At 38.6% G+C, this 24,029-nt stretch overlaps 1 protein-coding gene across 11 annotated transcripts in view; it reads right to left on the bottom strand.

Annotated features, from left to right (window-relative positions):
- Positions 1–22,151, bottom strand: part of KIDINS220 (kinase D interacting substrate 220) — a 78,349-nt gene extending 56,198 nt beyond the window's left edge. For 4 of the 11 annotated variants that reach the window (XM_080616856.1, XM_080616854.1, XM_080616848.1 and 1 more), the window contains exons 1-10: positions 22,018–22,151; positions 13,964–14,111; positions 10,971–11,088; positions 9,307–9,405; positions 7,755–7,853; positions 6,150–6,248; positions 4,739–4,840; positions 4,171–4,269; positions 3,034–3,231; positions 886–984 (exon numbers count right to left, since the gene is read on the bottom strand). In XM_080616856.1, the coding sequence (XP_080472982.1) occupies positions 886–984; positions 3,034–3,231; positions 4,171–4,269; positions 4,739–4,840; positions 6,150–6,248; positions 7,755–7,853; positions 9,307–9,405; positions 10,971–11,088; positions 13,964–13,983 (933 nt within the window). In that variant the 5' untranslated portion in view covers positions 13,984–14,111; positions 22,018–22,151. Of the gene's footprint in view, positions 1–885; positions 985–3,033; positions 3,232–4,170; positions 4,270–4,738; positions 4,841–6,149; positions 6,249–7,754; positions 7,854–9,306; positions 9,406–10,970; positions 11,089–13,963; positions 14,112–21,526; positions 21,576–22,017 lie in introns of all 11 variants that reach the window. The other 7 variants (XM_080616847.1, XM_080616855.1, XM_080616851.1 and 4 more) reach the window with 5 other exon arrangements.
- Positions 22,152–24,029: the final 1,878 nt, after the last annotated feature.

Here is a 24,029-nt window from a genome sequence, read left to right on the forward strand (position 1 = left end):
TGAGGAGGCTGGGTCCTCTTGCTACTGCTGTATTGCCTCGGTTACATCAAAAGCTCCCCATTTTCAGACCCATGTCTAAGACACACAATTCCAAGTTTCCAACGGCAGATTAAAGGAAAAGATCCAAATGCTACTTTTTCACTAAACTAAAAGCTTCTTGGCTTCTTGACGAGGCTCTGCACCAAGAGCAGGAACTCTTTGCAGCTTAGTGACCAGTTAGTTTTGTGTTAAAACTTGGCAGAACATATGTGCCTGCAAGCGGAGTGATTTGAATAGCTTCAAGCAAAAGAGGGTAAGTTGACTGCACAATAAAAACAAATAAGAGAGTTTTCAGTAGAAAAATAAAAACCTTAATCAAAGGACAAAGAAGGAAGGCAGAGATAGAAAGCATGGAAATCACTGACAACACTGCTTAACACCAGAAAGGAAGTTAGTGAAGGAGACAAGAACCCACCAAGCACAGTGACAGAACTGCACTGACAACAGGTATAATCTAAGGTGTATCATATTTTGATATATTGATACTAAAATTAAAATATTAAGTATTAAAATAATACTGCTGGGGGGGTAAAGTATTTAATTTTTTAAATGGTTTAGCAGTGCAGCTGAAATAAGCTCCAGTTACATCTTTGACTTTTCAACCATTATACAGATCAACTGAAAAAAATGTTGCTTAACAAGTCACTGCAATTATGTATGTCTTAGATCTTAAAAACTGTGGAGCAACATGGTGCATTTTTAATGTTTGATGGGCATTTGAGTTTCCTACAGAGTAGACCGAGCAAGTTTTTAAAGCCCTAGTTTTAGAAACACCATATAATTATTTGGTACTCAAATTCACATCCTACTTAAGAACTACTCTAACATTTAAGCCATTGTACTTACCTGACCTCTGATATCTATATCAGCATATTTATGGAGCAGAGCCCTCACAATTTCAACATGACCTCCTCTAACAGCCCCAATCAGCACTGTATCACCACTCTAGAAAAATAGTGAAAGAATATTGAAGATGAATTAATACTATTTAGCAAATAAAAATGCAACACAGAATAAATTATAGCCTCAGAATATACATTATGCCTATTTACATTAAGAAATCTGCATCCATTTTAAAAATACAAAAAAATAGTTCTACCTCTGCAAAAGAATCAATATATAGAAGACAAAATTCTGGACTCTATTTTTTATATTTTTTTGCAAAGAGATTAAATATTATATATACGGTAAAACAAACACCCCGAAAAGGGGTTCATCTTAAACCACTATTCTAAAAAATAACAGCACAAACTAATAATCAACATGACAAAAATCTAGCTATTCTCTGTGTTCTTAGTAAGACCAATCACTCACAGTAATAACTGCTTTACAATTCAAGAAGAATGTTGGCTGTCTCCTGTAGATGTTTCACAACTGACAAAAGCATTTTACAGGATTTGTCCCTTTTTTTGTGCAGGTTTGACTGCTATCCTGTTCATATGCACTATGCTGGTATAAAGAAAAAGAAGAACAGCCTGATTTTATCTCAGATTGATTAAGAGAAAAAATATTTTGCTGTGGTAAATGGAGTTGTAGATATGTAAAACAAAGCTACAATTCTACTTAGGGCTTCTGATTTTAACACACCTAGAGATATGTCAGAATTTCAGAGAATGAAATCCTGAAATTACCTAATACTTCCTTTATGATAAAACAGGAAAGATAAATAAAAGTAGAGCTAAATCACAGGTATGGAAGGAACTCAGTTAGAAAGCTCAGTAGTAGTAGATTCCCTATCAGTAACTGTCATTACATACCTGACTGCAAAACAAGAGATTTTCCTTATCAAAATCTACTCCAGAATCTGAAGCTAAGACTACTCATTGTTTGATGTATTTTTGGAATACAGTCACCTAAACTGAAAGCTGTAATTTATGCTTCCTAAAGGCACACAAATGCAGACAGTTGTAGAATTTTGTGACAGAAGAAGTGGGGAGGCTGCAATGTATTTTCTTACATATTTAAGTTTTGCTTTGATACGTGCCTGACATAAAATCTGTTGTCACAAACAACACTTTATTTATGTACCGAGCTGCAGAAACGCACTAAGATGACACTTGAAATACAGGAAAATGCATCCAAAATATTTTTAAAATTATGAGGCAAATATTAGGAAGTCTTCCTCTCTTCTCTGCAACACCAAGCAATTAAATTTAGGGATTGGGCATTCAGTCTCAGAACCATATTACTGCTCTGAAATGAACCACTTATCTTGACAGAGGCATCTAAGCTTAGGTGTCTAACCACATATAGCCCCAAGGGTGTGGTGGTTGGCCTGCCTCTAACACTTCAGAAAAGCATATCAAGAGGACACTGCAGACAGTCCAAGCACCTATAAAGCAAACAAATCCCTGAGAGGCTAGCAAGCAGATTCACACTCTGGGCACTCCCTATGCCTCTACTGAGAAATGCAACTGCAGCTCATGCACACAGTCCACCTTTCAACAGTTACATTTACATGCCTTAACTTGGAGCTGAAGTCTTCTTGTAATATATGCAAGTCTTCTAGTAAAAAGTTTCATTGTAAAATATAAAGGCAGATGCTGAATTAAATGAATTCTTTTTTTTTAATAATACTCCTTGTTTTACTATTTTAACAGCACTACTACGTATGCTAATACACAAAACCCCCGCACCAAATACGCAAGTTAGTTCAGTCTTATGCTAGAGATACAACAAATTTACAACCATAAATCATTTCCATGACCTATGTAAACTCACAATTCAAAACTCTCGAAGAAAAAATATAAAAAGAAAAAAGAGTAATTTCTGTCGTTTATCCTTTATCTTCACACAGCAACATTTGCCACTAAACATACTTGTAAAATAGCAATACATAAAAATACCCCTAGGTGGCAGCAAAATTAGAAAGCTAGTAAAACCAAAACCACGTACCCACAAATTCACATATGCTGGTATCTCAATATATATTACTACTACTTAGATATATATAAAACCACAACTATGAATAATTTGAAATGAAAATTTACTCACTCTATCTGGAATATTCACGTAAGTTCCAGCATCAAGAAGATCCTGCACAATTTCAGTATGTCCCTCTTTTGATGCAATCATCAACGCCGTATTTCCATCTTTATCTGTTAAGTTGACATTTGGGTTCCTCTTCAGTATTTCTTTTACTGAGTCAGTGTAGCCACCCTTCACTGCCACAATAAGTGCTGTCATAGAATTCTTTAAACAAATCCAACAGATTTTATTGTAGAGTGAATATACAAGTCATCATTGTATCAGCAGTTTAAATAACAACAGAACACTAACTGACATACCTTTCTTAACCATACAACAGTTACTTCAGTTTTATGTTTTAAAGTACACTTGCTACGCTTTTTTAAAAGAAGTAAATAAACTATGTACCGTATTTGAGAACACTTAAAACGCAAACAATAAAGCTAAGTTTATTCTATCTCTTGAACTTCATACACTCGGTAAAATCATCCTGTCGTATGGGAACATGGTACCATCAGAGCACCCAGGTCTGCCAATACTGTTCACAAAGAGGTTCTTCTGAAGAACTTAAGAAATAATCATATGAATACCAAAAGTTATCCTAATTTTCCACATAACTTTGACTGAGGGTTTGGGAGTTTTTTAAACAAGCATTTAAAGTGTGTTATACTACACAAATTAAAGTCTGTTTTATTTAAAAACAATATGCAGCTGAAAACTTCTAAAAAAAATTCCAATTTCTAAAAAGGCACCACAGCCATTATTATTTTCAAAAGATGCTTTGTGCTCGATTTACTTTTCAAATATCACTGAGGAATATGTTGTTTGATGTATCAGGCTTGAGTACAGAATGAATTTTGATAGTGCTAACCTTCAGAGAAAAAAAAACCTGAATTCATTTATACTCATTAAAATTTACACTTCACATAACAGTGTGTCACCTTTCAATACAACTCCCTAGCTACAGAATATTTCAATTAAAAGGCACAAAGAAGCCTTTTAATAAAATCCTCACGTGTAGTTTGCAATTAGCTGGAAAGTAACATATTCCAACATCAACATTTCATCGTTTCACATATTCCTTGGTATTTGTATTATAAAATAAAATAGGACACACAGATGCAGGTACCCACACCTTAACCACTGGAAAACAAAGTTACTTACGGCTCCTTCTTGATCAACATCAGCTCCCATCTGCAGTAAGTATTTCACACACTCCAAATGACCCTTCCTCGCTGCCCAAACGAGTGGGGTAGTTCCATACTGAAAATAACATTTATAACATTTTATCATATAGCTCTCTATATTTAGTATTCCCTACAATCTAGTATTTACCCTATACATTATTGCTTTAGTTTTTACAAATATATAATTTAGTCTCATGAATTAACACAAGCATTTGAAAAGCCATTTTGACTTTTTCTTTGTAGATGATAGCTATAAGAATTATTTTTCTATGCAACCTTGGATAGCAAGATTTCCAACAGCTTAGAAAACAGAAATATGTTCCACTGCAAGAAATGTTCACAACACCTTCAGCATACTATGGAAAAACTTCTTGCAAGTATAGTGACTTACTCTAGCACGCTAATTCTAATCTCATACGCAAAATATAACAGCAGATGTTTTTCCAGTCAAAAGCTCATAGATTTTTAGGGTTTTAATAAAATGTACTTTTAAAAGGAGTATATCAAGCATTAATGAAATCAAATATGATATAAATATAACTTACTTTGTCAGAGCAGTTCACTTTAGCTCCATGTTGCAGTAAGAGATGTACTATTTCTGAGTGGCCCCGTCCCGCTGCCCAAATAATTGGATAAACGCTGTATTGCTTAGAATTAAAAACAAAACCAAAAGAACCCACATGAAATAAAATAAGCCTTAATTATTTTTCATTAACAATATCAATCACAGAATCCCGAGGGTTGGAAGGGACCTCAAAAGATCATCTAGTCCAACCCCCCTGCAAGAGCAGGGTAACCTAGAGTACATCACACAGGAACTTGTCCAGCCAGGCCTTGAATATCTCCAATGTAGGAGACTCCACAACCCCCCTGGGCAACCTGTTCCAGTGCTCTGTCACTCTCACAGTAAAGAAGTTTTTCCTGATGTTCACATGGAACCTCTTATGCTCCAGTTTACACACATTACCCCTTGTCCTATCACTGGACATCACTGAGAAAAGCCTAGCTCCATCATCCTGACACTCACCCTTTACATATTTGTAAACATTTATGAGGTCACCCCTCAGTGTTCCTCTTCTTCAAGCTAAAGAGACAATAAACCCATAGAAGGAATATACAGAAATAAATCTAACTACATTTCAATAACTGTTGCCGAGTACATCGTCAAGATGATATTTAGGAAAACATCTACTCTTTGGAATCAATTTTGGTTTATAACTCCTTAAACAAGGTTTAAGAATTCACATCCTCCTGTTAATATAAACAATTGTGAAGTAAGAATCAGCAACAGAATGCTATGCAACATTCCGACTAATCAGGACTGCAGATCAATTACGTGACACATGCAAAAACCGCAAATGCAAACTAGATGAAATCAACAATTGTAACAGTAAGTCACTAGTATTCTTTGTTAACTGTTCACTGTAGCCTCAAATACTATAGAGCTGACAGTATAAACAAATTGTTCACTGAAGTTTAAACATGCTCATACTTTACAGAAAATTCTTAAAAAATAAATCTCAAAATCATAGGGGTTTAATTCTTTTTCATGTGTATGGTAAATATTTATAATGCCACTTGATAACTATTATGAATAATTAAAACAAAATATTGTTTCCAAGTTGCGCATATTAGTTACTCTATTAACCTCCATAGATGCAGAAAAATGAAAATTGTGATTCAAGTAGCATTAGATACACTATTTTTCTATTATTTCCTCTCCTGCTAATTTGAATCTTATTATGAGCTCTACAGTCATCTGCTTTAATTAAAAAAAAATTAAAATTAAGAAAAAAAAGCGGCTGTCACGCAGGATACTAAAGCAAGCCCTTTATAAATAGTGATTAATGTTCTATTGCAAAAAAACGCAAAATGTTTAAGCAAGATAATAAGATGAATGTGCAATTCAGGACTTTAAATACTTGGGATGAGGCAGTGTTTAAGACTAAAACTTACCATTCCTGTGATGTTTGGATTTGCTCCTTTCTCAAGCAGCAGTTTAGCTACTTCAGTACGGCCTTTATATGATGCCCACATCAGGGCAGTCCATCCTCCCTGGCAAACACAATTCAAAGAAATGTAAAAACTGAAAAATACTCTTTAGAAACCTAATTAGTGACTTTTACTTCATTTTTGTATTTGTCCTAAGACGTTTTGCAAGTCCAAAACATAGTAAGGACTAATTACACAACCTTGTAATCCTACTTATGTAGGATAAATAGTAAGCACACATATGAAAGTACTGATTTCCTGCTGTTGCAAAACTTGGGAGAATATCATGTCCCGAATGTTCCTGAATTTGCTGTAAACACTCAATTCAGACTTGAAGTGCACACAAGTGGATAAGCAAACAAAGAAAATAAGCACTACCTTAAAAAAAAAAAACAACAAACAAACCAAAAAGAAATCTAGAGTCCAAAACAATTAACATGGAGGGTTTCCTTTGGATTTGTGTAACAGGCAGCTGGCCCTCAGCAAGCAGTTATGTAATGATTTGGTTCTTTTTCATGAAGAAGCAAATCATGTGTCCTCTTAAGGGAGTAATAAGAGCAACCAATTTCAAACTGCATTGGTGTATGCATTGAAGTTTGCAAAGTAGCAAACAAGGATTCACTACTTAAGGCATGTAACAGGTCAGGTAACCAAAATAAATTTTAAAATAACATTTTTAAAATATGCTTCTGATAAATGTAAGCAAAATTTTTATTTCTTTCTTCATAATACACTTTTGGAGAGGTAAAAAAATCCCTCTTCAATTGACAAAGGCCTAGAAATCAACCACTGGCCATGTAGATGTGCTTAATGTTACTCTTATGAAATCGTAGATTAGTAGGGTATGTCAAGATGCCTCAGCCTTGTTCCTCAGAGTGGAACTTCCATTAAAAGAAGCACTTGTACTCTCCCCTTGTAGTCTTCCATACTTTTAAGGCAAATATTAGTCCTTGCAGTACCTAATTTCCTCTTTGGTCAATGAAGACAAGTCTATAGCTTCTCAGAGGCATCTAACCTTCCAATCACGTAAGCAACTTCTGTAATTCTTTAGGTGACCTCACTATCACCTACTTTCCCATACAAAAAATTCAGCAAGATGAATGAAAACAAATTCCAGAATGTTGAAAATACAGACTGCTCTATGGATAATCATGGTTTGTCCAGAGAAAAAGCAAATATGGACAGGTATCTTCTGGGAAAATGTAACATTTATTTTACCAAAAGATTAAGAAAAGCCACACTACCAAATAAAACCATCAACAAACCAACCCTCCTACCCTCCTCCAAAACACAGCCAAAAATCAAACTGTTTCTCAGGTTAGTTTTTTCCAAAGCAAATTAAGAACAAAGTATCCCTGGAAAACAAGTTGCCTTCATTAACACTAAAGCAACTATTTTAAAGCTGTAAAAACAGTATTTAAATATATATTCTCTTCCATTTTAACAGCACTGAGTACACAACTTAAGAATAAAAGATCTTTGGTTTGTTCTACAGAACTGAAAATTAACAATTCTCAAAATCACTGTTCTTACTAAAAACTTTAATTTTTACACTAAGACAACACATACCAAATCCCGATGCTCCAAGTTGACATTGTGATCAAGTAGTTCTGCTACAATAGCTGTATGTCCTTCCTTAGCTGCTGAAATGAGAGCTGTCCAGTTATCCTAGAAAAAGGAAAATACATTTTTAAGTGATATTCAATATTTCAATACAATTACTGTGTTTAACCCACAACAGCAAATCCACAACCCCTTTAAAAGGCTGTCCTTTAGGAGGAAAAAAAAAAAGTAATAAACTCATAGGCTACCTGACAGTTAAAATACATGAAAATACAAACTAACAGGTACTCCAAACCTCCCTTCCAATTATCTTCTTTCCTACCCACCACTTTCCACTCTTCAGTTCACTGTAGGTTAACTTAAAAATTTTATGGAGGAAGCAACACCTACAGAGAATGAGGTCAAAACATTAAGAACTGCTGGATCAGGAAGAGATGGCAACCAAGACCACAAAAAATGGTGGTGGTTTGCCTCCACATACAGTGGGTAACAGCACCTGAGGGGCTAATATGCAGGGAATTTGGAGCACAGCTTCTTAGCTTTCTGACTTCAGGAAATCTGTTTACTCTTGCATTACACTTACCATCCATTCACTGCTCAAGCCATGTCCACCAGCAGTGGACTACTGCTTTATGTGCTATCCACACATAAATAAATCAAAAGTTTATGTGGGAACTGTTCTTCCTGTAAGTACAGGAACTGTAACATCTACAGCAAACGTAATCAAATGTCTGGAAAAAGAGAGACTTTTTTGTCTGATTGCATTTTTGGTTTCTTTTGTGGGTTTGTGTTGGGGGTATTTTCATTTGTTTTGTTTAATTACAGGTTTTCCTGGATGTCCACACTGCTACAACTAAACTAAGTGTACAAGAAAAAATAAACCAAGCAACATCCTTTTCCTCTCTCTCACTCTTCACTGGAACATCCAGACCTTTGAAAACTTATTAACAACACCTCTGTTCTATTCACCCTTTCTGGGCATCTCTCATCTAGAGTCAACGCCCTCCTCAACAGCAGGAAGACAATTCATAAATTTGGAATCCTTCTCTGCAACTATTCTGGCTTTCACCTGAAATAATCATTTAAACTAAATTCTTCCTTAGTATTTATTGAAAAACACCAAAACCAAGACGGGAAAAAAAAAAATCCCAACATCATCAAGATGAGCAAAGTCATTTGAACCTCATCTATGATGCTGTATTTCTCTATTCTGCCTATATTTTTATATCAACTACTGCCAATCTTAACCTTAACCCTGTATCTAACTATAGCTCTCTAATACTAATTTCCCAGAAGAAACAGCAGCAGCATTCACATTTAGCAGAGACCCTCAGACATTTAAAGCGTCTTAAATATCCTGATTCTGTATGAGGAATCAAACCAGAGGAATACACAGCCAAGCAATTTTGAATAAAAGTTCTCTTATACATCATCTTTTTCCATCTTCTTTTTTTCCCCCTCCCCTTAACACTAAACTAAGCTCCTTTTCTTTGTCTGCTTCTTGAAATTTCTTCTTCCTCTGCTGTTAGGTACCATCACATAAAGCACTAATACTTACTGCATCTTCCAAGTTGCAATTAGCCCCCTTCTTGAGAAGCTCCTGGACAATTTCTAAATTGCCTTGCTCAGCAGCCAACATAAGTGGAGTCTGGCCATTCTGAAACCATAATGATAGAAAACATGACGCATTGGGAAGAGATGCAAATGATGCATACACACCACCACCAAAAGGCAAAAAACTACAGAGCTATGTTGTTTATGGTTTTTAATTGCCAGCAAGAACCAGTGAGGAGGGCTGCTTTTCAAACCATGCAGTAAATATGCGATAAGAACAGAGACCATAATATTAAACTCTGTCATATAAACGATAAAAAAAAGCCAAACCAAACACCCACACAAGTTTCAGACATTTAAAATGACTAGCTGAAAAAAAGTTGCACTGCTAAACAACTTTCTTTCCGAATGATTTTCCCACTGAAGACATTTTTACTACAGCCTGTTACACCTTTACATCTTGAAATAGCTCTGTCACATTGTTTAGAAATGAATATATCAATCAACCTAGCCTAGGAACCACAACGACCATTAAAACATATATACTGATTCAGAGTAACAGTAAGGTTTCTTGCTGAAGTCTTAGAAGAAATAGTCAAGTTATACACAACACTTTTGTCTGACAGTGTACGAAATACAGACATAATTGCTGTCCTATGCAACACAAGATTCTTAACAGCCAACTTCATCTCAGGGAAGGTGAAAGACAGAAAAGGTGTTTTATTTGCTTTCAATGATGTTTTAAAAGTCCGTTAGAATCTCTTTCATCAGTTTATTTCTGTGCCAGCAAACTTCTGAAATACAACTGCTCTGCATTCAAAATGATACCTTTGCTTTTAGCTCCTAAAGTATAGCAGTACTTAGGTCTGGTCATTTAAAAAAACCCAAACAAACAAAAACAAAGAACAGCTCTCTTTGGAAAAGAGACAAGTCATAACTTTGGCTCTTTAAAATAAGTTCTTTATATGCAAGTTAGTATTTTGGGAAGATACGTGCCAAGTGATTTGGAAAACAATGCCTGACCAATCCGAGTGCCTTCTGTGATGACATCATTGGCTTCGTGGACCAAGAGCTGAGACGCTGTTTATCCCATCTCTAGCAAAGATTTACAAACTCTCTCCCCCACCATCCACACAGACAACTAATGAAATACAGACTAGATAAATGGACAGTGAGGTGGACTGAACCTGGCTGAACTGCAAGGCTCAGAGGGCTGTGACCAGTGGCACAACGTCCTGCTGGAGGCCAGTCTGTAGCCCAGTACTACAGGAGTCAATACTGGAGTCCTGTTCAAGCCCTTTAAGGGCCTGGTCAGTGGGACAGAGTGCACTTTCAGCACCTTTGCAGCCCAAACACAGCTGGGAGGAGTGGCTGATGCACCATATACTTGTGCTGCCATCAAGAGGGACCCTGACAGGCTGGAGTACAAGAAGGTTCCTCTCTGCCCCAACATACTGTCCAGGTGTCCAAGTTTCAGTATTGGGGTAGCTGCACCAGGTCTCTGTGAAGAGAGGCTAGGACTGCCCTGTGCTGGACACAGCCAATTTCAGCTGGCTTTAAGCAACTTGTCTCAGAACAGAGGACTGGATAATCTCCAGAGGTCCCTTCCAAGCAGTGCTTTAGAAATACACACAAAAATCCCTATTTTAGCATGAGCATTCTTCTTACCTCCTTCTGAACAGTTATTATTGTTATCACTGTGATCGTCTTCCACAGGTGGATAACACAAACCAAACAAAAGTATCTCTGGGCAAGAGGAGGTTGTGAATGGGAAAATGATCCCCTCCTGCAAGAAGTATCACACAGTTGTAGACTGTCTCTGGTATTCTTAAGACAAAGGCAAAACTTTTCTATAGGGGTACTGAAAACATCCTTTGCTTTTTGCTAGAAGATGCACAAATACAGATTCGACGGTTTTAGCCAATCATGAAGATTTCACCAACACAGAAACAAAAGATAATTACTATGCTTGCGACGTTCACATTAATTCTCAAAAGCTGCTCAAGAGTCTAGACACTCTACAACAACTAAATGCTCATATTTCTCACAAGCACATCAAGTACTGTGTATTGGAATACCAAATTACAAAGGATCAGACCAGTATCTTTTTAAGGAAGCCATTCAGTGGTGTTACCTTACAGATTAGCTCTCTCGCAATCTGTGAGAGAACAGAAGATTCAGAAGGGAAGATGCAGAAGGTACTTCAGTATAAAGAGCAGAAGAGCAGAAAGAAAGCACATCAAAGAAAACTGGAAGCTGTTAGGATCAAAGTGTATCACACAAGGCAAGCATCTATAATCGGTTGTTAGGTAATCAATGTATCTGGTATAAGAGAAGAATATGCACAGGGGAAAGAACACACAGGACAAAGGCAGAAAGACTGAGATATGCTCCACTTAACTGAAATTGTTGGTCTTAATCCAACCAAATCGTCCATACACAAACTGACCGGAACATCCCAGTTTTTCTGGCAACTGATCACAGTCAAGATATAAAGAGTTGGTTACAATGTGGGTGATCCTACTATTGGACAAGTCACTGCTGCCTGGGAGGTCCTGGCACTATGCAGGTTTAAAAAAGTAATGCAAGAGAACACGCATTTTCCAAGACTTACTTTAAAAAAAAAGAGATGAATTGGAAAGCCAGTCTTCCACACACTACAAAGTGAGTAAAAACTCTGCCTGCACTGTCAGACTCAATGGTTAATGGTCAGCTGTTGACAGTAACTGTTGACAACAACTGGTGCCCAGTTGGGACAGTTTGATTTGGGACTAACATTGTAGCAATTTCATGAACACCCAGAACCATGAGACAGAAAGTGCTCTAAGCAAGTTTACAGCTACCCCAAGCTATGGTGAGCAGCTGATAGGCCAGAGAGCAGAGATGCATTCAGAAGAAGTTCAACATGCTGGAGAACTGGGCAGACAACCCTCCTGCAGTTCAACAAAGGCAAACGCAGAGACTGGACCAGACTGATCCCATGCAGCAGTACTGGCTAGGAACTGCCTGTATGAGAAGTCATACTGCAGAAACAGGCATGAGGTCCCAATGGACAAGAGGGCCATGAGTTATCAGGGAGCCCCTGCAGCAACAAAGGCAAATCAAATCCCAGGCTGCCTTAGCAACAGCACAGCTACCCCTCTACTCAACACTGGTGAGCTGAATTCACCATTTAGGTGTTCCAATAGAGAGACTCCCAACAACAGAGGTATCTGCAGAGTCCACCAACAGGGTCACTCAGATGACATGGCTGAGAGACTGGAGCACAAGACATGCAAGCAGAAAGTGAGAGATGGATTTGTTCAGTCTGGAAAGCAAAAGAGTAACGGGCATCAATATCAGTTTCAGACCACCGGGAAAGAAGGAGAATCTTGGAAGAAAAGGCAGATTATTCTCAGAGATATACAAGAAAACAACAAGCAGCAGCCACAAGATGTAGCACAGAGTATTTCAATAAAACATAAGGAACATGTTTTTAAACAAAGAGCGGTTAAGCACTGGAGTATTGCCCAGAGAGGCTGCAGGTTCTCCATCCTTTTGAGAACTTTCAAATTTTGCTTGTTAAGTCCCTGAGCAACCTGATGTACCAATGAAGCTAGTCCTGCAATTAGGAGACTGAATCCAATGACCTCCAGAGGTCCTTTCTATCCTGAGTTTTTCTATAAATCTGATTCTCTGAATATGCCACATAAATTGACAAGGGTCCAGTTCTCCAACATTATTTAGGAAAACAGAACTAAAGTAAAAATTAATGATACAAGCTCTACATCCAGATGAAAGAAAAGTCCAGACACTTACAAACCAGAATATCTACTACAGAAGATAAATCACCTAAACTTACTTGTAAATACACAGAAGACTTAATAATGCATCAAGATAACCTGAACTTTAAATGTCATGCAAAACAAGGTAAACAGTCACTAGCAACAGACATTTGCATGAATCAAACATCCCAAGATTCCTCTCAGGAATCTTTACTGCAGTATAAATGAATCCACAGCTCATCTGCTTAAATTGCTGGTGGTGATATGCCCAAAACATACTAAATCAGATGACAAAGCACAAGCTAACAATTACTGCACTACCTGAGGATTCCGAATAATTCATATTTAAACTCCCTACTGTGTATCAAGACTTCCTGTGTAATCCTGGTAAAGTAATTTAATCCTCCTGGTTACATCCAGACTTACTTTTTGGATACATATCTTTTCATTCAGATGAGCATCTGCCTGGAATGAATTGCAATATATGCTCCTATTTGGATTATGTAATAGCTTATCTTGCCTGGAAACCAGGATGTGGGGAAAGAGTTGTAGTCATTGCAGGCTTCACCCCAAAATAGGCAGAGCAATAAAGTACATGCAGCTAGATCTGTGAAATAAGAAACAATTCCTAGCTACAAAAATACAGGTATAATCTCCACTTACAAAGTAAGGATGGAGCCACATTTTCCAGCTCAGAAGACAACTCAGAAAAACAATACAATGAAAGATGCTGAGGTGCTGACAGAGACTGAGCAAGGTGTTCAGTCTACACAAAGGTTAGCAATTACTTGAAAATAAAACTGGAATTTGTATATTAAGTGACCAGTGCGATCTCACAAATTCATTTTGCAAACACAAGCTGCAATATGAAACCACCCTTTCAAAAAATGGTCTTACCTCATTTCTCTCATCCACATCCCTGCACTTCTCAAGAAGTGCTTTCAGAGCAGGGACATTTCCTTCTTCTACATAGGTCAACAGGCTCTGACTCATCAGACTTGCCATCTTCATGCAGTATTTAAAACACTTCTGTAACAAAGCTTATCTGTATTTAGGAAAGGAGAAAAAAAAATGCATAAGTAAAGGCTGTGAGTTAACTCTAACATTAGGAAGCATGAATTGCACATGACTATAAATTATTGGCTGGGTAGGAACACTTGTCAGTCTCCTGAACAGAACACTCTGGAGACATGTGCACTGAAATATACTACATTTCAATGAAAAGTAAATTGTTGAATCTTTCTAGTCCTTAGAAAATTACAGAAATTATTCCAATTTTTAGATCTTATCTAAATAAGCGTTTTGAATGGAATGCACAGTAGTCTTTCATTTGCATATTTTTTTCTGCATATATAACACTATAGGAATATCTGTATATGTTACATACTTTATATATATGCTGGTTATTTACAATACAACCCTTACCCTTTCTGCACACAAGCAGAACATTGAGACTATTCAGCATTATGAAATACAGTGAAATACCTACATTGCAGCCATATGGAACTCTGAGAAACACCATTTACTTAATCAGTTATCACCAACTTTGCCCAGACATGCCTACATGTGATGGCACAGTGTTAACTTGTCAGTCAAAATTAACATAGCTTCTGCTGACTTGTTTTATAATTTTAACCTCTAATATGTAAGACAGGAAAGTTTTTTCTTGGTTAAGGCAGACCACTAAGAACCATTTAAGACTTCTTAAAAAGCTGTGGGCTAGTAAGTTTGGAGACCAGAAGTATTGTTGCACCAAATTTATACACATATGGCTCCAGCAGCTGAATTATGCACTGCACCTAAATTAAGTTTTACTGGATGAAGAACAAGTCGCATGGCTAAACACAGGACTACACCTATCACCTTTCTCCTCACCAGTGGATGACACGATTGCTCTGTCTCTGGCTTTTTCTTGTGACAGCAATGTAACAGCAGATGAAAATATACAGCTTAGTGTTAGCTAAAGCCCACTGGATAGGCTACTCTTTACCAGGAAGAAGCCAAAGACCAATGGCTTTTCCAGGCAAACGCTCTAACCTTTATTCTCACATAAAAGCACCCAGTGAATTTTTGTGAACTCCCAACTGAAGCGGTACATTAACTCAAAACAGACAAGAAGGAGTGAGCAGGAAGTTCACTATGCTTAGCACAGAGAAGTTAGTTACAGATTTAGATATTTAAAACAAACAACCTACCTCCACCACACCCTTTCTCCTTTAGCAAGTAAGTATATTGAGACAAAGATACTATTGTCAGGGTATGTTAGACACAACCTGACCTCACTTGTCAGAGAATCATAAAATGGCTTGGGCTGGAAGAGACCTCAAAGATCATCTATTTCCACTCACCACCCCCCCATGAGCAGGGACACCTTCCACTAGACCAGGTTGCTCTAAGCCCTCTGCAGCCTAGCCTTGAACACTTCTATAGCACCACAGCCATCACACTGACCCACATATAAAAACGTCTTGCTCATAAATGTGCTACCAAAGAAGCCAACATGTCCAGGTCAGTTAAGATGCCGGCAGCTCTGGGTACACGTATAACTTCATGCACACATGAATGTCTAGTGACAAAAGAAACTATAATCTATGTACATTTTAGATCTGCAAGCAGAAAAACATGAGAGGGAGAAGGGGCAATCATGACTCCTACTGTTAAATCTGGGCTTAAAATCCAGGTTATAGTTTAAGGGACAAATTCCAAAGAGGACTTAGGCATCTGAACTTTCCATATTCCAAATGTCCACATACCAAGTAAAAATACACAAATCAAATCTTATCATTCAGACATAATTTAAAACACAAACCTAAAATCAAAAAAGTAGATTTGTCATACAAAGCCCAGCAACAGTTATACTGGGCACTACACAAATAGCCAGTCTCTCCCACAAAAAAGTTATAAATACACTAAACACAACACGTCTGTCACATTCACTATGCAGTTAAAGTAACATCACACAAAGCAGGGTGACCAATACTACAGTGGTATCATATAATTGTCTTTATTTTTTCAGTAGGAGGAAGAGCTAATTGAGGGGTTGCAAACTTAAAAAAACAACCAACTAAACCACACCAAAATACAAAAGTTGAAAACAAGCAATGATTGTAGTGACTCAATTGCCCACATACAGGCTACTACTGCCATTTCAGATACAAAAATACCAGAAAAGTCAGCATCTTGCCTGGCACCCAGCTGCCAGTCCAAAATAGTCTGCCTCTATCATGGCCTGCACATGTCCTATGTAAATGCCCTATGCAAATGTCTCACATATTCTTGGGCACTTAAAATGATATTATTCACATGTAGGCACCTGCATTCCATCATTTTGTACATATTTTGACATAAAATCATAAAACTGACTTTGCCACTAGCTCCACTGATACCACAGACATTTTCTGATTTCCCTGTGAAGCGTTCCAGCTTCTCTCCTGTAGCTGTACCTTAAATTCTCCTGATATTTTCCATACCAAATACTAAATTTGAAAACATATTAAAAAACATCAGCAAAACATGACTAGTGTCTCACTGAGTTTATACTCTACGGTTGCTATCAATTAATTCTTAGCTACTGTGAAAAGGAAAAAAGTATTCAGTGTTCCTTCCTCAAAGTAAGCTTTTTCCCCTTGATGTTCCCTACTGTCATATATTAAAGAGGAAAAGGCAGCCCTGCTGCACTGTAGATAAGTATCCTGCCTCAGAACTTACTGCTTGAACTCCCAGTTATTAAGACAGCACAAATTTCTGCCTTAATGCAGATCTGAACCCTTAGAGGCAACTTAAACTTTTGACTAAAAGCAAAATACGTGATGCTAAAGAACACATCTAGAGCTGCATTTACAAGCTCAATAATATTACTTTTTAAAAATTATAAAAGCTTTGTAGGGGTGAACCACCTACAAGTACATTAATATTTTTTATCCCTTACGGTTCACTGTCACATAATAGCCCCTTCTTCAAATTGAAGTCTTATTTTTCAAAAACAAGCAAAACAAAATCAAATATAATAATTTTTAAATTTTATATCCTCATGCTTTCATTTGCCACTTTTCAGGCTAGCTTCTTAAAAGCATCAAAAAAATTAACATCACTGGAAGGCTTTAGGAAAGCACTGTTTAGGGAGTCAGCAACATAACTTTCCATTTAAAATGCAACCTGAATTGACCAAACTAATTAATGTATTAGTATTCTTTTCATCCTTACATAAACCGGGGGAAAAAAAAAAAAAAACCACAACCAAAAAACCCCTCAAAAAAAAAAAAAAAAAAAAAAGGTACCTCCCTGCCCCATAAACTAAAAACCAAGCCAAAACAGAACAAAAAGCCACCACCCTGTGACCAAATATATATATATAAAAGGTTTGTGTTGTTTGGAAGCTTTACTTATTATCCCTCCTCAAGAATCACAGAATGGTTTGGGCTGGAAAGGACCTTAAGATCATTTAGTTCCAACCCCCTGCCACGGGCAGGGATGCCTCACGCTAGACCAAATAGCCCATGGCCCTGTCCAACCTGGCCTTGAACACTGCCAGGGATGGAGCATTTACCACTTCTTTGGGCAACCCACTCCACTACCTCACTACCCTCACAGTAAAGAACTTCTTCCTTATATCTAACCTGAACTTGCCCTATTCAAGTTTAAACCCATTACTCCTTGTCCTATCACTACAGTCTCTGATAAAGAGTCCTTCTCTGGCATCCTTGTAGGCCCTCTTCACATGCCTAAAATTAGGCTGAAGTTTGTTCATGATATTTTCACTTACAACAGTAAGCCAATTTAAACTGAGCACAGCCACAGTCCTCTTTTTTATTAAATAAGATTCATGTTGTTATGTTACGCAAATTAAGCACTGTACACTCCAAGTCCATATGGGTGCTGGACACTACGGTGGGATTTCTTCCAATGCTTAAGATTGCTTTTAAATTATCATAAATGCTTTGAAACAAGACTCTGAGCTACATTCTCTAGCTAGATTAATAACTATTCTGGCCCCTTCAAAGGAAAAAGCCCCTGAAAGATATATATTCAAAATAGACATCCTAGAACAACCACCACCGAACAAAAACACAAAAAAACAACTCAATTGCTTGCCCTTTGCCAAAATAAAGGATGAGAACTTAATCTCTGCCCAATTTTATGAATCTAGTGCAAAACCAATCCCATTCAAGAGTATCTAATACATAGTCTTTAACTGCGCAATTAACTTTGTTCTTTGACACAGCAGAGGTATTTTCACAACCTATAACAAAACTTCCAATTAAAACCAGGAGCCCATTTGGAAACTGATCCCTTTTCCACTAAGGAATAATGCTGCTGGTTTTTTGTCCAGCCAAAGCAAGCTGATTCCCAGCCCATGAACCAGCTCCATTCACACTCCAAACCTTAAAGCTTGGAAATCTCACAATGCCCTCAGGCAGCAAATTTTGATATTTTATAAGACTAATACCACACTAAGAACTACAAAAAGACATGTTAAAAGCAAAAATGCTCAGGTGAAGGTAATACTTGCACAAGGATTAACCTGTTTGTGTAAGGCTCTCACAATTCTGAGCTGAAGCACACGTTATCACTGTTTTGGAAAGACTGCAAAAATTTGCTGATTTGCAAAAATGTAGTTTCTCTCAACTGCACCAATACTGACTTGCAGAGGTCCTGATAACTCAAATCTGCAGATTTGTACTCTCAGAATCTTGTACCAGTTTTTAATTACTGCTCAGCGTTTTCCCAATTCACCACCTTTCTCATAGCCCTGTCCAGTATTTTTTTAAATGAGCTGTGATCATTTATAAATAAATATCAAAACTGGTCAAACACTAGCATTATTGAGAAGACTTTCTTTTCTTGTTTCATTTTCTATAGGTAATAGTGACTGACATGAAATTCACACTTTTTATTATCAGATAAGAAAAAATTGCCACCTTCTATTCAACATGTTTCTATTTCCAGATATAAAAGCTACTACCTTCCCAACATGCAATACTGTGACAGATATTTCAGTTAACTGTAAAAGGAAATAATTACAGTGCTGCTGAAATCTGAGCATGTACAAATCAGATATGGAAACATGCAGTATTTTGCCCTTAGGAACTGGAAATGTCATCTTTCCAAATCAGAATTAAAAAAACCCCTGTAGAATGCAGAAGAATTGTACATATAAACTGTATTATAAAACACTAACATCACTTTCATATTCTTATACTTTTATGCTTTATGATGGCATTCAAAAATTAAAAACATGTTGGAACATCACCTTTACTCACACTGCAAAGAATCTTGCTAATACAAGCATTACCTATCCTTTATGACACTTTACTGTAATCATTTGGTAAGTGGACATACTTTCATAAACATTAAAAGATCACAAGTTAGGCACCACATGAAGCTGTAAATACTCTTAGTTGTTCCTTCTATAGGGACTGAGTCAAGCAGGATTCTGTTCAAAGAACAAATTTCCAAACAGTTGAAATGAGTCTCTAAAATACTGATTTCTGGCATTGGAACAGGTTGCCCAAAGAAGTAGTAAATGCTTCATTCCTGGCAGTGTTCAAGGCCAGGCTGGATAGACCTTGGGCGAGATGGTCTAGGGTGAGGTGCCCCTGCCCATGGCAGGGGGGTTGGAACTAGATGGTCTAAAGGTCCTTTTCAACACAAACCATTCTATGATTCAGAGGCAGAAAAAAATAATAACTTCAAGTTTCCACAAGCAGCCTACACCCACACCACTTCTCCAGGGCCTGAATTCTATTATGACTAATGACCTTATGCTGATTTTCAGCTTTTCCTTATTTATTTGGGAACATTGATTCTACTTCTTTTAGCCACATCTGTTATCCAGATGAGAAACATTGTAATAAATTATACTTTTGTTACTTTGCATCAAAGAACAAATAGTACAATTGGAAAATATAAAAAGACACAAAGAAATAACTAAAGATAGAGACACCCATAGCCTCCAGAACTAAAAAACATTTGCAAAAAAAGGAGGACCAATGGGTGGAACAATTAGTAGAGTACACAGTAGAAAATACAGGAAAATGAAGATACACAAGTCATTCTTTTCCGCCTTATGCACTCAAAACAGCCACTTCCAAATACTGCAGTTTTGGATTTCTAATTGTTTATTTGGGGAGGTGGTGTTTTTTTTGTAAATAAAATAATGAAGACTACAGATTATATCCAAAATACTGGAAAGACACAAATACATATTTAAATAACAAGTCATCATTGTCATCTGATAGCAACTATCAGATACAGCCATATTCTGTCCTGGTTTAAAAGATCAGTTAAAAGAAAGGGTTTGTGAAGTATCTGACAATGGGATTTAAACCTGATCAGAAAAACCAGTCTCCCTTTAAGAGAGAATTTAAATATGAACAATCTAAATCAGCAATACAAAGGGCATTGCTAAGAACAGCTGAATTCTGAGAGAAAATTCAATTCTTGTACAAAATGCTTACTCCTACAAAACACTATTTCAGGTTTTAAATGGTTCAAGAAAATAAACAGACACAGGTACCAGTATTAAGTTCTTAAAAAAATTATACTAACCAATATAAATTAATTCTGGTAAAACCCATAAAAAACAAACACAAACACAAGGAATTCCACATCATCTCATAAAGCCAACAGGTTTTCCATTGTAAAATCAAGGGTTTGTTAAGTCACAGACAAGTTCTATGGCAAAAATCCAACTTTGAGAGTATTTTCAGTTAAGGAAAAAGTCAGTTATGTGATGGAGATATTCCTGTTAAAAAGATTTTCAAATGCATAAGGCCACATTTCATAAACTGTGATTGCACAAAGTTTCACATAGATTTGAATTTCGAAACAATCAAGTTATTTTAAATAACCACCACTGCAGAACAAAGAATAAATGCCTATCCAATACACAAATATATGGGCTTTTTAGACATTCTGATATGATAAATAAATTTCCATTTAAACTTTCCATTTCCTTACTTTTTGATGGGGGGGGGGGGTTGGAGGGGGGAAACGGGAGGTAATTAATCCCATGATTCAAACACTTTTCCAGCAAGACATATTACTTTATTATTCCCCCCACCATTCCTCATTCCTTTCTAAAAAGTCACATATGGGAAATCACTTTTCCCATCCAATTTTTAGGCATATATGAGAAGTGGCAAAGCTCTACCTTTAAAGAGATTTTGCCGCTCAACTTTCTCAATAGTACCCAGTCTGAGAACCAAAGACAATGGTAACAAAACAAAATACAGGTGGTGGTGTTTGAACATCATGAATCACTTTTTCACTGTGAGGGTGATCCAGCACTGGCACAGGCTGCCCGGGGAAGTTGTGCATTCTCCATCCTTGGAGACGCACAAAAGCCATCTTGGCACAGTCTTGGACAACCTGCTCTTGGTCGCGCTGCTTAAGCAGGCGGGTTGGACCAGATGACCTCCGGAAGTCACTCCCTATCTCAATCATCCCGTGATTCTTTACCTTGGGAATTAGATGCCAAACCTTCCTGACGGGTCGAGCTCGTATCTACCTTTCCGAGTTAACAAAAGGAAAGGAACAAGTTAACAAAAGGAGGTACAAGAGGCTCCCCCACCTCCGGGGACGGCGCTGACAGCGGTAGCCAGCCATACACCTCATGGGCCGTTTTATCTCCGGTAAACCGTCTCCGTCACCTACAGAAGACGGCCCCGTTCTCACACCTCGCCGCCGGAGCGCCATGGGCTAGCCCGGCCGGAGCGGCCCGGGCACCGCCGCTGCTCTTGGGGCAGGAGGGGGCAGGCCCGCCAGCGCCCCGCTACCGTTAATCCTCCTCCCGCAGGGAGCCCCGCGCGCTGCGAGGGGGCGCCGGGTGCGGCCGTGAGGAGGGGCCCGCGGCGGCCTTTGTTTGGCAGCCGGGAGCGCCCCCTCCCCTGTGCCCTTCCCCTGCCCTTCCGCGCCCGGCCCGCGCTGTCCGTCTTCCTCTCGCCACTCACCCCACAGCCGAAGGGACTCGGCCCCTGCGGGCGGCTCCCCGCGATCAGCCGGAGACTGAGCAGGAGGCAGCGGCGCCGACAGCTCCTCACTTCCCCCAGGCAGCGGCAGCCATTTTACCTCCCTCTGCCCTCCTCCCCACTCTGCCGGGTCACGTGTGCTGGGGGGCGGTACCACCCTAAGGGAGGGCGGGCGGTGGCGACGGCTGCTGCCAGAGTAATGTCAGCGCCGTGCCCGGCGTGAGCCCGCGGAGCGCGCAGACTGCGGGAGCTTTGCGTTGAGCAGTCCCAGGCCGCAGGGCTGCAGCGCTAATGACCGTGTGTAACCGGCTAATAACGGCACCCAAGAAAACCCTGCCCGGGAGCCCTGCGGCTGTGAGTCACCGCGCTCCGCTGCGTTTCGCCGCCCCGGCAGCGGTGAGGGCGGGAGGAGGCGCTGGCTGAAGAGAGCCGGGAGCGTACCTGGAGCGCGGCGCCTTAGCTGTCACCCCTGGGCTGCTCTCTGAAAGAAAAGCTGGGGAAACTCCAACGAAAACGTTGGTTGCAAACTGAAGGTGAGGACTATCCTTGGTAAACATGGAGGGTGTGGTAAATACCGCACCTCAGCACCCCACAAACCTTGAGATGCATCAGCTTCTCCCCGACATCCCCCACAGCCCAAATGCCTGGGCAGCTTCGCGGGCATTTTGCAATTCACCTCACAGCCCAGGGCCGGGAGTGGCGGCAGCCTTTTGATGCCATCTCCAGCGTGTTCTGCTGTTCTTCAGCGTATACTTTCTGTGATGATAAAATTCACCCAGTGACTGCAAAAGGTCACGTCCAAATCCATGATAACTGATCCATCTTTAACTCATTTGGACAACTGGAAGAGAGATGACCTCTAACACCTACAACAATAACATCTCCCGCAGAGATCGCGGAACCTATCTTAAACCTGGGATGGCAACAAACCAGCAAGGGAAGGGAGCACAGCCCCCATACTCCTGCTTATTTCTAAAGTTACCGATTCCAAGGGTCAAAGCATTGATTTACAATACCGCGATCTTCCATCTCTCTAAAAAGCCGCAACTGTTAGCTTCTTAAAGAAACATCTGACAGTGCTTCCTGTATAGCCCAAATACTCACAAACAGAAAGTGTGCTGTAAGTCCCTTTGGCTGACTTTCTAAAGCGTGATTTCTCCTATTGCCTTAAGAAGTTCTTGCACTCAGATAAACGACTTCCTTACATGCACAAAAGTTGTTAACACAAGGCAAAAGAGCAAGCTATGAAAATCAAAATCTATATCCACTTAGATCTGGCACCAAAACACTGATTAAGCCAAAAAACTGGGAGAAATTAAGGACAAAAAGCACATTCCTATTTACACAACAGAAGTGCAACCTGAACAAATGGAAGATGAATGAATCCTTGCAGTTGCTGCACTGAAGTGCTCACTGTGCTACCTGAGAGGTCCTGACATTTCAAGCATCTGTGTAACCTCAGGTACATCAGAAACTACAGTCTGATAAGACTGCTTATGCTAGCCTCATATCATTTTCAAAATATCACTTTTTTTTTTTTTTTTTCTGCAGTAGAGTATATAAGCTGGCAAAATAAAATGTTTTTTTCCAAGCCATTTTTTTTTTTCTCTTCTCAGCTTTTCCACCTCCTGCAGGATTTCATGGAATCCCGGAATGGCTGAGGTTGGAAAGGACCTCTGGAGGTCCAAAACTCCTAGATAAAATTTAGCAAGACTCAAAAAAAAACCCCAAAACAAAACCAAACCCAACCCAAATGCCCAAACCAAAAAACAACCAACCAAAACACCCCCCCCCAAAACCCCCAGTAAGAACATTTTTTCAAGTAATTCTTAACCTTTCTGTTTAGCTTCCCTCATAATAAATATATATGATTTTTAATTATTTAGTTTGTAAATAGCTAAAAAATTTAGCTTCCACAGTAACCCAGCTTGTTTCAGGCTCATAATTGCCCCACTATTTCAGATTTCAACATTGCCCAATAGAAATAGAAATTA

The sequence above is a fragment of the Psittacula echo genome, assembly GCF_963264785.1.
Source record: "Psittacula echo genome assembly, chromosome: 4".
NCBI classification, from domain to species: domain Eukaryota; kingdom Metazoa; phylum Chordata; class Aves; order Psittaciformes; family Psittacidae; genus Psittacula; species Psittacula echo.